Here is a 16,621-nt window from a genome sequence, read left to right on the forward strand (position 1 = left end):
CAGGTCCAGGGGTCCCCAAAGGTGTGGACGGAGTCGTTGAAGAAGGAATGACATGGAGACAGGGTTCGGTTGATCAGCAGCCTAGCCAGGATCTCTAGCCAGGATCTCCAGCCAAGTTCTGGTCTGGATCTCCAGCGAAGGTCTGCTTAGGATCTCCAGCCAGGTTCTGTGTCCATGTTCTCTTGCTAGGTTCTCCAGCCAGATTCTGTCCAGGTTCTCCAGCCAGGTTCAGTCACCAGGTTCTAGTCAGGTTCTCTTGCCAATTTCTGTAGTCAGGTTCAGTCCTGGATCTTTTGCCATGTTCTCTCACTAGGTTCTGTCTCTAGGTTCCGAGGCCAGTTTCTGTCCTGGATCTTTTGCCATGTTCTCTCCAGCGAAGTTCTTCTGTCTCTAGAGAACGTTCTGTGTGGGTTCTGTGCCTCCTGGTTCTGTCTTCCTAGTTCCATCTTCTTACATCTGTATTTATACCAGTTGATTCCAATCCTATCAATCTCTATTTCAAAGGTTAGGGCGTTTCTTATCTCCATTCCAGGGAGTAAGGATTATGTAGCTTAAGCATGATTGTTCGTAGTTAAAGTGATTAATTACCCACCTGGCACTTAGTTAAGAGGTTTTATTCCCTCCCTAACTTCAGGGGAAAATCCCTACCTGGGGAAACCACCTTTCTCAGAGACCTTGGTTAAAACACATAGTGCCAAGAAGGTGAGCAAACATATTAAGAACAGTATGCCATATATGCCAGGTCCCTTGAAACAGCAAGGATGGACCGGCTCCCGGCAACCATGAAAATGAGGGCCAAGGTGGTAGATAGAGGTTGTCCCCTTTCATGAGGAACTGCTGACGTGACAACCACGAGAGAGAGGGAGGGCCAGGCTCCCAGTGCCCACACCCTCTGTGCCTGCCCAGACGGCACCATCGCATTCACTCTGCATCAGAGCGAGGAGACACCATGACCTCCACCCTCATCGCTGTGCTTTTCATTGGTGAGAATTCAAGGGAGAGGGGAGCCCTGCTCTGTCAGGACCCCAGGACACAGGAGCCTCATGGAGAGGAGAGTGCTGCTCAGGATTGAGGGACAAATATCTCACAGGGGCTCTCTTCCAGGGCTGAGTGTGGACCTCAGAACCCCAGTGCAGGCAGGTGAGTCTCCACGGGAGTCCCAAGTCCCTTTCACATGGGACAAGGGGTTACAGCCTGTGCATCTGGGGATGGACAACAGTGGTTCCAGGTTAATGGATGTGGGGCATCTTAGAAATGTGGGGGTGGGTAATGCCTTCTAACCCAGCCTCTGGTTTCCTTCCAGTGCCCCTCCCCAAACCTACCCTCTGGGCTGAGCCAGGTTCTGTGATCTCCTGGGGGAGCCCTGTGACCATCTGTTGTCAGGGGACCCTAGAGGCTGAGGAGTACCTTCTATATAAAGAGGGAACCCCAGTGCCATTGGACAGAGTGAAGCCACTGGAGCCCGGGGACAAGGCCAAGTTCTCCATCACACACATGACAGAGCTACAGGCAGGGCGATATCGCTGTCACTGTTACAGCCCTGATGGCAGGTCAGAGCACAGTGACCCCCTGGAGCTGGTGGTGACAGGTGAGAGGACTCTTAGGAGTCCCAGCCTCAGGCTCTTCCCTCAGGAAGGGGGTCTGCTCTCAGGCTGTCTCCCTCTCACAGCCCAGCCCCGGGGGACATGAGGGAGGTGTGAGCCCCATTTAACATGCTGCCTCCTCCTCTCCTAGGAGCCTACAGCAAACCCAGCCTCTCAGCCCTGCCCAGTCCTATGGTGACCTCAGGAGGAAACATGACCCTCCAGTGTAGCTCAAGGCAGGGATTTGACAGGTTCCTTCTGACTAAGGAAGGAGACCACAGGCTCTACAGGACCCTGGACTCACAGCCACAGCCCAGTGGGCAGTTCCAGGCCCTGTTCCCTGTTGGCCCCGTGACCCCCACACATAGGTGGAGGTTCAGATGCTATGGCTGCTACAGGAATAGGCCCCAGGTGTGGTCACCAGCCAGTGACCCTCTGCAGCTCCTGGTTTCAGGTCAGTACTATTATTGCCCCATCCACGGACTGAGATACCAGCCAAGTCATTGGCATCTTTGCTGTGAGGGGAGGCCCATGTGAGAAGGTGGGGTGAGGGGAGCACAAGGGCTCCTGGGCCGGAGTCACAGAGAAAGATAGTGAGACCTGGAGGCCAGGAGAGGAGAAGGGGTTTATGAGAGGAGCAGCCCCTGTAACTCATGTCTGGTCTCCCCAGGTGAGGCTGGGAAGCCCTCCCTCCTGAGCCAGCAGGGCCCCATTGTGGCCTCTGGACAGAACCTGACCCTCCAGTGTCGCTCTGATGTCGGCTATGACAGATTCGCTCTGCACAAGGAGGGGGGACGGGACCTCCCCCAGAGCCTTGTGCTGCATCCCCAGGCTGGGCTCTCTCTGGCCCACTTCCCCCTGGACATTGTGAGAAGCTCCCACGGGGGCCGGTACAGATGCTACGGTGGATACAACCTCTCCTCTGAGTGGTCGGCCCCCAGTGACCCCCTGGACATCCTGGTGGCAGGTGAGGAGCCAGTGGGTTCAGTCAGGGACCCAGAATTTGCACAGGCCCTGCTGAGGGTTTCAGGTGGTGAGGCCAGAATGAAAGTGCAGGGCCCCAGGGAGGGAGATAGACAGAGAGACAGGGGAGAAGGGGAAACTCGGAGAAACAGAGACAGACAGAAAGGAGGGTCCTCAGAGAGAGGACTGGTGACTCTCAGGACAGAACAAGCTGGGCCGTCAGTCCTCATCCTCCTCCCTCTCTCTAGGACAACTGCCTGACAGGCCCTCCCTCTCGATGGTCATGCATTCAGGAGCCTGGGTGGCCTCAGGAGTGAACGTGACCCTGCTGTGTCAGTCACAGAGCCCGAGAGACACGTTTCTTCTTTCCAAGGAGGAGGCAGCCGATCCCCCCCTGCGTCTGAGATCAAAGCACCAAGCTAAGCAGTTCCAGGCAGAGTTCTCCATGAGTCCTGTGACCTCAGCCCTCGGGGGCACCTACAGGTGCTACAGCTCATGCAGCTCCTCCCCCTTCCTGCTGTCATTGCCCAGTGAGCCCCTAAAGCTCCTGGTTTCAGGTGAGCAGCCTGTCCTGTCCTCTCTGGGCTCCAAGGTCATCTCTGTCTCTGTCCTCATCTAAGTCTGAGATGTGATGAAAGTAGTGGGAGCACTGGGTGGTTCCACAGCGGAGGGTCATCTCCTGAAAGGGTGGACACAGGCGGGGACCTCCCTCCCCTGGGACAGCCCAGCCCTGCAGTCTCAGACAGGCCTGAGGGAGGGCGGGAAGCGGCACTACTCCAGTAATGCTAACAGGAAGTGAGATTTAACTGAAGTGACCAGACAGAAGCCCTACCCGCTGACTCCTGGTGGCTCCACCTCAGAGCAGAGCATTGCTGCTCCCAGGGGGACATCCCACAGGCAGGATCCCTGAAAATGGGGCTGAGTGTGCGTGGACTCAGCTCTCCTGGGAGGTGAACTCTGAGAACCTTTCCCTCTGAGCAAAGGGGCTGCCTGCCATGACCTGCAGGGGCACTTTCATTTCTGACTTCCTGAGGCACCTGACACCTGGCTTGTCCTAGACCTGCTCCAGGGGCAGCCTCTCTGGGCCTGTCCTGCTGCTCCCAGTCACTGTGACCTTGTAGGGATTGAAAAGCTGAGGGGGTCAGGGGGCAGGTACACTGATTATCCACCAGGCCTGGGGGCTCAGCTTAGCAAGAGGAGCCACCATGTTATGGAGACACCAAAGATTTGAAAACACCCACTTAGCATCTCAGCTCCTCCTGGTTCCACACAGGATCTGTGGGGTTTTCCACTAAAAGCCAGCAGCCCTGCATAGTTAGCTTGGTCCCCGGGTCCCTAAGCAGGTGGACAGTGTGTGGAGTGGGAGATGGAGAGGGTCAGCCTTTGGTGCCCAGGCCTGGCTTGTAGCACAGGGAAGATGGCTTTGCTGATGGGGGAAGAGAGGCAGGGAGAGGTAGAGAGAGAACAGGAAACACTCCCTCAGCGGCTCATTTCCTGAGCCCCTTAGATGGAAGCCCTGACCACATAGGTGGGACCTGAGCTTCTCAGAGCAGGACAGTGCCTGCTCTGGCCAAAGTGGGAACTGGTGTGGGTCACTGGACACCCTGCTGTAGTGAGAAGTATCCCCACCTGTTGGCACCACTCTGCAAGATCCTGTGCTCCTGGAGGCCTCCAGGCCCTCAGTGCCCACCTGAGACTCAGGGGGACCATAGACACCTCGTGAGGAATCAGGGGGATCCAGCCCAGACTCTGAAATTCATGGCTGTTCTCTGCATTTCAATCTGTATTGTTGAGAATATCCCAGATGTGCCCCCCACCCCGCTTTTCTCCTCTATAACCCTCCCCCAGCTGGCTCCCTCCCAGCCCTTCCCATGCCCTCACTGCACTATTTTCTGTGTCCATGGGCATGGATATATGCATACAAGTTCTTTGGTTAACCTCTTCCCACCCTCTCCTCTTTACCTCTGAGATTCCTCAGTCTGTTCTGTGTTCCCATGCCTTGGGTTTGATTTTATCCATCACTTTATTTTGTTCCTTAGATTCCATGTATAAGTGAGGTCAGGTGATATTTGTCCTTCTTGATTGGCTCATTTCGTTGAGCATAATGATCTCGGCATGTTTTGCACACACCTCTCTCTCTATTATTGCTTTTGTCCTGAGAACTTTTACATGATGGTTACTTACACATTAAAATCTTAGTTACAATCATTTAAGAATTAAAAGAGGTAATTCAACTCGAATTACCAAAGATGCTTCAAAGGTGCTGTGTTTTGTTTTTTACTTCAGAACCATTTTTTCCCCTCAGTTTTATTCATATAATTTCCCCAACACAGAGCTGAAGAATTGCTCAAGTTCTACATAAATGCATGTCTGTATATCTGAGATCAACTCATGGTCCTGGGTCCTCACTGTTGCATAAATATAAGCTTTTATACCCAGATGAGGTAGCTTCCATGGCTATGAATCCCACAGTGAGCAGAGAGATTGAAATAACACATTGTTTTCTGCAACAAGAGACCATAATTCTTCCCAATCCTGAATTATCAAAGCAAAGCCAAACTGTGTTTCAAAGTGACTCAGAAGAAAAGTCTAAATTCAAAAGGCCCAGGGAGACAGAAAGAATCCATGAAAGAAGCCGGGACCCTTCTCCAGCAGAGAAAGGGATTGTGGAGGAACTGGTAGCAGTTAGGTCATGAGCTATGGGGAGGCTTGGCTTGAGTGGCATCAACTCCTCACACAGCCCCACTCCTTTCTGGTTCTCAGGAGCAGCCAACACCATCAGCCCCTCACAGAACAACTCAGACCCCAAGAGTGGTGAGTAGGAGACACTGTCTGTTATGGGCTCAGCACAGACAGTCATGACCTGTCAAGGGGAGTGGGTACCCTGGGTGGACATCCAGGGTCCTGGGTGACTCTGTCCTGCCCTGACCTCTCTGACCTGTTTTCCCACAATCCCCAGACTCCCAACCCCAAGACTATACTGTGGAGAATTCCATTCGGTTGGCCGTGGCTGGATTGGTCCTGGTGCTGCTGGGGGTGCTGCTCTATCAGGCCTGAAACAGCCAGAGAAGGACCCAGGATACAGACAGGACGTGAACACAAAGGGAACAATTCCCTCTTCAGAGAGGGGGAGCCTTGGGAGTGAATCTCATGTGCCCAGAAGGTTCTGGAAGATAACGTGGGACATATGCTGAGGAACCTGTCTGTACCTCATAGCAGGTGGAGGAGTCATTGCTCATGTGCAGGGCCAAGGTCTGGACCTTCTGCCATTGAACTGTGGTCATTTCCCTCATGACCACTGTGAGTCCTGTGACTGGATCCTGACTTTCCTCATTTTGGTGAAATTTGCATTAATTCCACTTGGCAGGTACAGGTCCATACCTCCATACACTTTCATGGAATGTTTTCCTTTATTTCTATTTACACGGACCTTCATGTCTGTATGAAGTCCCCATCTCCTGAGTCCAGAGAATGCTCTCTATTGTAATCTACAAGGTGCACAATCCATCCTGTAAGAGATAAACCCACAGGCAAGTCCTAATGCCTCTCTGGACTCCACACGCCGTTCCCTGGCCATCGGATGCCACCTGTGTGCTTTCTGCAACAACCTCACTCACTGGAATCAAGACCTGGTGGTTTGAAGGGGTCACCTGGACTGCGTTGCCTCTGAAAACCCCATTGTCCAAAACACAGCGAAACACACAGACCACGTGTTACAGATGTGCACCCTTGAAACCTATGTCCTGTTATTCACTGAAGGCATGCCAATAAATTTAATTTTAAAAACACTGATTTTTGGAATTTGCCATTTTCTCTGTTCTATATGTCCTCTTCATGGCCAACGTCAAGTACCCATGTTGTCACTGGTCAGACTCCGGCTCAGAGCAGATCCCCTCAGGCTTGTCAGTAGTGTGTGGGTTCTTCACTTCCTGTTGGAAAGATTTCACAGCAGAAGTTCAGAGGATATAGAGAGCATGTTTATTACAACTTGGGACAGTGAGACAAGGGCGGTAATTAGTGTAAGAAGCAACAGGAGAGCCTAGGATCTGCTTTTGTTCTCTAGAAATGTTTCAGGAAAGAAGTGACCCTGCGCGGGTCTGCTGTTAGCTCCCTGGGAAGTCAGAGAAAAAGAGGGCCTTGGAAACAAGACCAGGGGGTGAGCCCAGGACGAGGTGCCAATACCCACTGCTCCCCTGTTTGCAAGTCTCATAGAGACCATTACAATGCAGGAAGAAATAACGTCTTCATGCCCGGAATGGGGTAAGGGTGTGCTCTAGTCTAGAGTGAGCCACATTGAGATAAAAAGCCTCAAGACTAAGGAGCCATGGCACTCTCACTACAGTGCGCCCACACTTTGTTTCTCTGCTGTTTTTCTCCTAAACTCCAAGGGAACCCAGGAGTTGGGGTTCACCATCTCAGGATTGGTTCCGCATTGGGATTGGTTCCAAAGGAAAGTGTTCTTCACATTCTTTTTAATGTGTCTCTTCTCCAAAGTTTTGCTCTGATCTCGTGCTGTACCTTCTCTGGTAGACTGCCAGACTTCCAGAAAGGTGATGGTTGAGTGTCTACCTCCCAAACCTCCTCAAACCTCCTGAAGACAGAGCCTGACCTGTGGCTTTAACAGGTGAGCTGTGAGTTCAAGCTGGTCAGACGTGCCTTAGTCTCCTCATCCTTATATAGGGTGTCCCAAAATTCACGCAAGATTTGCAATTGAATTGAATTGCAAATCTTGGGTGAATTTGGGGACACCATATAGAATCCTCGCCTCTGATGCTTCCACCTTTACCCCTTAACATAATAATTTGTGTGAATATAAAATTCTTCAATCAAAATTTCTTCAATGTACTTTTACCATATCTATTGGCCTTCTTTTTATTTATTAAAGGACTAGTGCTTCAGTGTATGAATTTGTGCACATTGAAAGGAAATTAATTAGAAGAAATATTTTAATATCACTAGTTGCCCGTTCTCTATAATAGAAGTGTCAACCAAATTCACGATCGACAGTGACAGATGGAAACACACACATGTGATTGGCGCCTGAGAGAGCTTTATATGTATCATGCATGCACGCGTCAACTTAGCTTTTTATAGATATAGAATAAACTTGGTTAATTAGACCTGCTTTCTGATTTAGCTAAACTTTTTCCAGCCCAGTGAAGCATCGCAACTTCTCTTTCAGGTAATTGTCAGCAACACAGCACTAAATATCAATATGAAGCAGATTATTATTGTAGATCACACAGGGAGAACAAAGGGTAAAATATTTAACTGCATCGGTGTTTGCCTATATTCTGCACAGTGAGAAAACCTGAAGTCATTTTCAAGGTCCACCATTTCTTACTTCTTTTCAGTCGGGTCAAGTTTCTGAGCTTTCTAAATCTCTGTTTTCCGGCTAATGAAAGATAAATAGTGTTCCACCGAGTCTCCTAACTACCCGCTCCAGGACTTCTGTGAGGATCAAATGAGATGAGGCACAGGAAAATGCTTCACACTTTTGGTTACAGTGTGAAATGTTTCCACCTGGCTATGAAGCAAGTCATGTCCCTGGGCTGAAGAAACTTCAAGGAGCTTAGTCGCTAGGGAGAGGAAGCCGGAGTTGCTATGTTACTTCATTACCAGGATGGTCAAATATTTAGCATTATATATATATATAGTTGGCATGCAATAAAATCAGCTCTCATCTATTGCCTCTACTTGATATGAAATATGAAGACACACATTTCATTGGCATATTCATGCACCAGGCACTGTGTGCTCTCTCTCTGCTTCTCTACAAAATACCCAGTCACTGGTCTCTAGGTCTATAGCCAATGTCATCCGCATCTCATTTCTCTTGAATCTCACAATATCCATTGGTCTTTATCTCTTTCTGCTCTCCATGTATCTTAATTGTCTAATTCCATTCTCTCTCTATTGCTTCCCATGAAATTTCTTCAATGTTGCCCTCCAGTTTCCTAATTCTATCTTCAGCTTTACCTTCTCTTTGTTGGAAAAAATGTTTTAAGTGTGGCTAAATCACATTTTTACTGCCTTTTCACTTCTAAGGTATTTACCTAATTTATTTCTATAATTCTATATTCTTTTCTATAATAACCTTTTTTGGTTGTTGTTCCAAGAATCCAATTTCCTTCTTCATCTTATCCCAGGTATTTAAATATGCTTAAATCAAAATGTGTTTTATATATTCTTATTGTTTTCTCAAAAAATTATGATAATCCCCTTAATGACCCTGTGGACAGTCCTTCATACCACTATGTATTATTTTGTGAGTTTCTCTTTGATATCCATTACTGTAGGACACTCACCTCCAACACACCTGAGTGTCCATGAAGAGTATTCCCAAGGCTGTCCTGACATTCATACCTGAAAGGGGGCAAGTGTCCTGCCCCATGGTGTCCACTCTCTCACAATTAGTATCTGACTGTAGTGTCTGGCAAGTTCAGCTGCAATATGAGCCTCACACTCACATTTGGACAGAAGCCCATGTTGGACTAGACTGGATTATTGACTCTGTTTCTCACACACAGGGAATGTGGCTCAATGCTGACCATGGGCTTGGTCAATGGGTAGAGATATCCCTGTGCCCATTCCCAAAGCACGTAGAGCAGCCAACGATGCATCCAACTCTCTCCCTGCATGTGAGCACCTTCAGAAGCTTTTCTGATCACACAGAGGTGGGACCCTCCCCTCCGATGACCCCTTGCGAGTCCCAGGCATCGGAGGCCACACAGCTTGGGCCAATTTTTTTGGCTGTAGCTGCTTCTCCTTTTGGGAACTTTTACTTCCCCTTTTCTTCATTGACTGTGCTATATCTTTCAGAAATATTATAAGTAGCATTTCTCAGCATTGAGAGCAGATGGGGGCTCTTGGGTGGGCACATCCATTGTCCACGTTGACTGTGGAGTCAGATACCTTGATTCTCTCCTGTGTCACCCCACCCATCCTCATCCGATTTGGGAATCAACAGGATTGACCCCTTCCAGGGCCTGAGCAATACTGAACCCACAACCACTCCGAGGAGTTGGGTTCATAACAACATGTTGCAGATGGGAAACTGAGGCTGAGAGATTGAATGTTACTGCTCATGGGCACAAGGGCCATGGACGATGGAGAAACATTCTCATAAGAATGAGTTTTCTCACCAACATCAGGCCACTGACCACTTACTGTTCCCTGAGCTGAGGACGGGAGGCCAGGCTCACAGGATGGGGCACAGCTCTGCCTGAGGAACAAGGCGCTGAGGAGGAAGGAGTGAGTCATAATCTTGCTCCCAGGAAGGAGAGGGTGGCTGCTGTGGCAACAAAAAGGAGGTCATGAGGGGCCTGTGAGACACAGAGAGCCCACGCTCTGGGGTCATGAGAAGATTTGGTTTTCCTTCCCTTATTTCCCTGCATTTGCCTCTGTGCTCATTGTTACAGGGACATCGCCCTGAGCTGCACAGTGAGAGGGTGAGCCTGTCCCTGCTGATCTGAGCTCTGAAGTCCACAGGGACCCACATCTTTCTGAAGCATCTCCAGGACCCGGGTGACACTGTCCATGGTGTGGACCACAGGGACGTGCTGATGGACGGGCTGAGGAGGAAGGAGACGCTGTGGGGGAGGCTCTGACAGGGAAGAAGGTGCCCTGGGTCACCTCACCCACAGGGGGCATCTCAGAAGGCTCCGGGTCTATTTCCTGCTTCACCATGAAAATGAGGGCCAGGCTGCTAGATAGAGGTTGTTCCCTTTCATGAGGAACTGATGACGTGACAACCACGAGAGAGGGAGGGCCAGGCTCCCAGTGCCCACACCCTCTGTGACTGCCCAGACGGCACCATCGCATTCACTCTGCACCGGAGCGAGGAGACACCATGACCTCCACCCTCATTGCTGTGCTTTTCATTGGTGAGATTTCAAGGGAGAGGGGAGCCCTGCTCTGTCAGGACCCCAGGACTCAGGAGCCTCATGGGGAGGAGAGTGCTGCTCAGGATTGAGGGACAAATCTCTCACAGGGACTCTCTTCCAGGGCTGAGTGTGGTCCCCAGGACCCCAGTGCAGGCAGGTGAGTCTCCACAGGAGTCCCGGGTCCCTCTCACTGGGGACAAGGGGTTACAGCCTGTGCATCTGGGGATGGAGAACAGTGGTTCTGGGTTAATGGATGTGGGGCATCTTAGAAATGTGGGGGTGGGTAATGCCTTCTAACCCAGCCTCTGGTTTCCTTCCAGGGACCTTCCCCAAACCCACACTCTGGGCTGAGCCAGCCCCTGTGATCCCCCTGGGGAGGCCCCTGACGATCTCCTGTCAGGGGACCCCAGAGGCCGAGGAGTACGGTCTGGATAAAGAGGGAAGCCCAGCACCATGGAAAAGAGAGAAGCCACTGAAGCGTGGGGACAAGGTGATGTTCTCCATCCCACACATGACGGAGCTTAATGTTGGGATATTTCACTGTTACTATCACAGCCCTGCTGGCTGGTCAGAGCGCAGTGACCCCCTGGAGCTGGTGGTGACAGGTGAGAGGACACTCAGGGGTCCCAGCCTCAGGCTCTGCCCTCAGGAAGGCGGTCTGCTCTCAGGGTGTCTCCTTCTCAGATCCCAGCCCTGGGGGACATGAGGGAGGAGTGAGTCTATTTAACATGCTGCCTCCTCCTCTCCTAGGATCCTACAGCCAACCCAGCCTCTCAGCCCTGCCCAGCCCTGTCGTGACCTCAGGAGGGAACGTGACCCTCCAGTGTGGCTCAGGGCAGGGATTTGACAGGTTCATTCTGACTAAGGAAGGAGATCACAGGCTCTCCTGGGCCCTGGACTCACAGCCACAGCCCATGGGGCAGTTCCAGGCCGTGTTCACTGTGGGCCCCGTGACCCCCAGCGATAAAGGGCCATTCAGATGCTATGGCTGTTACAGGAACAGCCCCCAGGTGTGGTCGCACCCCAGTGATCCTCTGGAGCTCCTGGTCTCAGGTAAGGCCCATTATGGTCCCTTCCATTGATTAAGGCAACAAATACTGGGGTGTTCCCAGGGTCATCAATTTGAGTGCAGCCCCGTGTGAGAGGGTGAGGGGAGCACAAGGGCTCCTGGGCCTGAGTCACAGAGAAAGACAGTGAGACCTGATTTCCAGGCCAGGAGAAGGGGGTTATGGGAGGAGCAGCCCCTGTAATTCACATCCGGTCTCCCCAGGTGAGTCTGGGAAGCCCTCCCTCCTGACCCAGCACGGCCCCATTGTGGCTTCTGGACAGAACCTGACCCTCCAGTGTCGCTCTGATGTCGGCTATGACAGATTCGCTCTGCACAAGGAGGGGGGATGGGACCTCTCCCAGAGCCTTGTGCTGCATCCCCAGGCTGGGCTCTCTCAGGCCCACTTCCCCCTGGACACTCAGAGAGGCTGACAGTGGTGGGTGGGTACATATGCTAGAGTAGGAACAATCTTTTCTTTGAGTAATTGACCCCCCAGTGACACCCTGGATATCCTGGTGGCAGATGAGAATCCAATGGATTCAGCCAGGCACCCAGATCTGCACAGGCCCTGCTTGGGGTCTCAGTTAGTGAGGCCAGAATGAAGGTGCAGGGCCCCAGGAGAGAGACAGAGAGAGAGGAGGGTCCTCAGAGAGAGGCCTAGTGACTCTCAGGGAAGAACAAGGTGTGCAGGCAGCCCTCACCCTCCCTCCCTCTCTCGAGGACGGCTGCCTGACTGGCCCTCCCTGTCCCTCAGCCGGGTTTCAGGGTGGCCTCAGGAGAGAACGTGACCCTGCTGTGTCAGTCACGGAGCTGGAGGGACACATTTCCTTCTGTCCAAGGAGGGGGCCCCGGATGCCCCCCTGATTCTGAGATCAAAGCACCGAGCTCAGCAGTTCCAGACAGAGTTCTCCACAAGCCCTGTGACCTCAGTCCACAGAGGTTCCTACAGGTGCTCCAGTTCACACAGCCCCTCCCCTTACCTGCTGTCACTCCCCAGTGAGCCCCTGGAGCTCCTGGTCTCAGGTGAGGGGCCCCTGACCCTGTTCTTTCTGAGCTCAGTCATTGAGGGTTCTGTGCAAGGAAGAGGTGAGGCTAGGATGGAAGAAATACAATAAGAGTGTCTTGGGCTGAGCTGTGGGATGAGGTGGGGAAGGCCTTTGTAATGGAGCCCCTTGTTTTATCCAGGGACCTCCCCCAAACCCTCACTCTGGGCTGAGCCAGCCTATGTGATCCCCCTGGGGAGGCCCCTGACTATCTCCTGTCAGGGGACCCCAGGGGCTGAGGAGTACCGTCTGGATAAAGAGGGAAGCCCAGCACCATGGAAAAGAGAGAAGCCACTGAAGTCCGGGGACAAGGTGATGTTCTCCATCACACACATGACGGAGCGTGATGTTGGGATATTTCGCTGTTACTCTCTCAGCCCTGATGGCTGGTCAGAGCCCAGTGACCCCCTGGAGCTGGTGGTGACAGGTGAGAGGACACTCAGGGGTCCCAGCCTCAGGCTCTGCCCTCAGGAAGGCGGTCTGCTCTCAGGGTGTCTCCCTCTCACAGCCCAGCCCTGGGGGGCATGAGGGAGGAGTAAGTCCATTTAACATGCTGCCTCCTCCTCTCCTAGGATCCTACAGCAAACCCAGCCTCTCAGCCCTGCCCAGCCCTGTGGTGACGTCAGGAGGGAAGGTGACCCTCCAGTGTGGCTCAGGACAGGGATTTGACAGGTTCATTCTGACTAAGGAAGGAGATCACAGGCTCTCCTGGGCCCTGGACTCACATCCACAGCCCAGGGGGCAGTTCCAGGCCGTGTTCACTGTGGGCCCCGTGACCCCCAGCGATAAAGGGCCATTCAGATGCTATGGCTGTTACAGGAACAGCCCCCAGGTGTGATCGCACCCCAGTGATTCTCTGGAGCTCCAGGTCTCAGGTGAGTCCCACTATTTTCCCTTCCATTGATTCAGGCACCAAGTACTGGGGTGTTATTAGAGTCATTAATTTGAGTGGAGCCCCATGTGAGAGGGTGAGGGGAGCACAAGGACTTTTGGGCCAGAGACACAGAGAGAGAGAGTGAGACCTGTGGGCCAGGCTAGGAGAAGAGGGTTATGGGAGAAGCAGTCTCTGTAATTCACATCTGTTCTCCCCTGGTGAGTCTGGGGAGTCCTCCCCCCTGATCCATCAGGGCCCCATCATGGTCTCTGGACAGAGCCTGATCCTCCAGTGTCACTCTGATGTCGCCTATGACACATTCGCTCTGTCCAAGGAGGGGGAATGGACCTTCCCCAGAGCATGATTCCACTAGACACTGCTGTAGTGAGAAGTGTTCCCACCTGTGGGCACCACTCTGCATGGCCCTGTGCTCACCTGGAGGCCTCCAGGCTGTCAGTGCTCACCTGAGACTCAAGGGAGACCATGGACAGCTCATGAGGAACTAGGGGATTCCTGCCCAGACTCTATGTGAAATTCATGGCTGCTCTGTACATTTAAAAAAAAAACAACCCACAACTGTATTGTTGAGAGTATTACAGATGCCCCCCCCTTTTTTTTCTTCCTCAACCCTTCTCCACCTGGTTCCCTTCCTGTTTTTCCTAGGCCCTCACCACGCTATTCTCTGTGTCCATGGGTCATGCGTATATGCATGTAAATTCATTGGTTAATCTCTTCCCACCCCTTCCCTTGTCCCTCTGAGACCCATCAGTCTGTTCCATGTTTCCAGGTCTCTGGTTCAATTCTTTTTCTTCACTTTATTTTGTTCATTGGATTCCACATATAAGATCATGTGATATCTGTGTTTCTGTCACTAGCTTACTTCTCTTAGCATTATAACCTCTGACATATTTTGCACACACCGCTCTATTATTGCTTTTGCTATGAAAACTTTTAAGCAATAGTTACTTACACATATAAATTTAAGGTTCAAACATTTAGGACTTAAACGAGGTAACTCTACTCGAACTGTCTTACAAAAGATGCTTCAAAGGTGTTGTGTATTTTTTTTCCAGATGCACCTACCAGTTGTATTCATAAAACTGAACCCACCCTTAGCTCGAGAATTGCTCAAGGTCTACATAAATTCATGTCTGTATATCTCAGACCAGCCCATAGATACTTGGTCCTCAGCCTTTGCTTAAATATAAGCTCTTATACCCAGATGAGGTAGCTTCCATGGCTCAGAATCCCACAGTGAGAAGAGAGATTGAAATATCTCATTGTTTTCTGCAATGAGAGACCATATGTCTCCCCAGTCCTGAATTCTCTAGGCAAAGCCAATCTGTGCCCCAAAGTGACTCAGAGAAGAATGCATGAAAGCAGCCAGGATCCTTCTCCAGCAGAGAAAGGGATTGTGGAGGGACTGGTAGCAGTTAGGTCATGAGAAAGGGGATAGTAATGGGGACGCTGGGCTTGAGTGGCATCAACACCTCACACAGCCCCACTCCTTTCTGGTTCTCAGGAGCAGCCGACACCATCATCCCATCACAGAACAACTCAGACCCCAAGAGTGGTGAGTAGGAGACACTCTTCAGTTATGGGGTTGAGCATAGACGGTCGTGTCCTATCAAGGGGAGGTGAGATCCCGGGTGGACATCCAGGTCCTGGGTGAGTTTGTCCTGCACTGACCTCTGTGACCTCTTTGCCCATAATGTCCAGCCTCCCAGGCCCAAGACTACACCGTGGAGAATTCCATCCGGTTGGGTGTGGCTGGATTGGTACTGGGGGTGCTTGGGATGCTGCTATTTTGGTCTCGAAACAGCCAGCAAAAGACCCAGGATGCAGCCAGGACGTGATCACAGAGGGAACAATACCCTGTTCAGAGAGGGGAAGCCTTGGAAGTGAATCTCATGTGCCCAGAATGTTCTGGAAGATAACATGGGACATATTCTGAGGGACCTGTCTGAGGCTCTTTACAGATGGAGGAGTCATCGCTCATGTGCAGGGACAAAGTCTGGACCATCTGCCCTTGAACTGTGGCCCTTTCCATCCCAACCACTGTCTCCTCGTCCTTATAGATTTCTCCCCTCTGGTACTTTCCCCTTTGCCCTTTAATATAATAATTTGGGTGTTTATAAAATTCTTCACTAACAATTTACCCCTTCAGTATACTTTTACCATATCCATTGGCTTTTTTTTTATTTGTAAAGGAGAGCTGTTGTACAATAAAGTGAGTTCTCATCTGTTTCCTCCACTTGACATGAACTATGAAGACACACGTTTCATGTGTCTATTCATGCACCTGACACTGCGTGTTCTCTCTGCTTCTCTGAAAAATAGCCACCCACTGGCCTGTAGGTGTAGCCAATGTCCTCCTCACCTCATTCTTCCTGAAACAACACACATGGCCCTTCTTTTTCTATTCCCGTACATCTGCCAGTACTTCTGTCTGGGAGGAAACTGCCTCCTCAGCTTTAGTATGATGATAATTAAGCCCTCCCTGTATGTCCCTGGTAGCTTTCAAGCTCTAACGTAGGTCCTTGAGTGCTTCAGGGCAAGGGAATCCAAGTAAATGTGTTCATAGGCCCTTTAAGAGGAACACCTGGGACTCCAGAAACACTCTATCTCACTCAACCACAATCATCACAGGTTTTTAAAGCAAAAGTTATGGGGACTTCTCTTCCCCGCACTGTAACCCTGGGCTGGAGGTTCTGATGGTGGTCTTGGACCCTCACAACTGAGGGAGGACCTTCACAACCTAGACGCCCCCCTGCTCCAGTTATTAACCAGCACACATGGGTATGGGACCAGCTCCTTTTCCTCCCCTCCTCTCTATCAGTCTCTATTTGGCTTCTGCATATACTCAGTTATACAACTTCTGTTGGGCTACATTTCAGGCAGTTCTGCATGATGGATGTTCTGTAGTTTAGCTCTAATTTGATGTGGTTGTGGGAAGTTCCAATTACCATGCTTACTTACACAACCATCTTGACCAGAAGTCTCTATTCTCATGCATGTAAAGTTCTCAATTCCAGTCTCTCTGTCTTGTATTCTACAAAATTTCCTCAATGTTGTCTTCCAATTTTGTTATTGTATCTTCAGCTGTATCTTCTCCTGGGTGAAAACAAAATATTTGAGAGTGTTAAATCAAATCATGTTTTTATTTTTATTCCTTTTTACCTCTATGTTGTTTAAGTAATGCCTTTCCAAAATTCTCTACACTT

The 16,621-nt window shown here is 50.9% G+C and overlaps 3 protein-coding genes and 1 pseudogene across 4 annotated transcripts in view; all 4 read left to right on the forward strand.

Moving 5' to 3' along the window:
- LOC308530473 (leukocyte immunoglobulin-like receptor subfamily A member 6) overlaps positions 1-16,621 on the forward strand; it is a gene marked incomplete at both ends in the record, with an annotated part of 73,621 nt that overhangs the window by 38,535 nt on the left and 18,465 nt on the right. The gene's annotated exons all lie outside the window — the stretch shown is intronic.
- LOC308531369 (leukocyte immunoglobulin-like receptor subfamily A member 6) lies at positions 950-5,603 on the forward strand (the record flags this gene model as incomplete). The annotated part of the gene is made up of 8 exons (XM_081108317.1): positions 950-983; positions 1,105-1,140; positions 1,304-1,588; positions 1,735-2,037; positions 2,254-2,550; positions 2,795-3,103; positions 5,310-5,360; positions 5,506-5,603. The coding sequence occupies 8 exons, from the start codon at positions 950-952 to the stop codon at positions 5,601-5,603; spliced, it is 1,413 nt and encodes a 470-aa protein (XP_080964443.1).
- Positions 10,399-11,911, forward strand: LOC308531370 (leukocyte immunoglobulin-like receptor subfamily A member 6; the record flags this gene model as incomplete). The annotated part of the gene is made up of 4 exons (XM_081108318.1): positions 10,399-10,432; positions 10,753-11,037; positions 11,183-11,485; positions 11,703-11,911. 4 exons carry the CDS (start codon positions 10,399-10,401, stop codon positions 11,909-11,911), a joined length of 831 nt encoding a protein of 276 aa, XP_080964444.1.
- Positions 12,079-15,253, forward strand: LOC308531371 (leukocyte immunoglobulin-like receptor subfamily A member 5; annotated as a pseudogene). Its single transcript has 6 exons — positions 12,079-12,084; positions 12,320-12,503; positions 12,666-12,950; positions 13,096-13,398; positions 14,920-14,970; positions 15,117-15,253. The product of its transcript is annotated as a leukocyte immunoglobulin-like receptor subfamily A member 5 (transcript).

This window comes from Myotis nattereri, assembly GCF_964212035.1.
Source record: "Myotis nattereri genome assembly, chromosome: 15".
NCBI classification, from domain to species: Eukaryota; Metazoa; Chordata; class Mammalia; order Chiroptera; family Vespertilionidae; genus Myotis; species Myotis nattereri.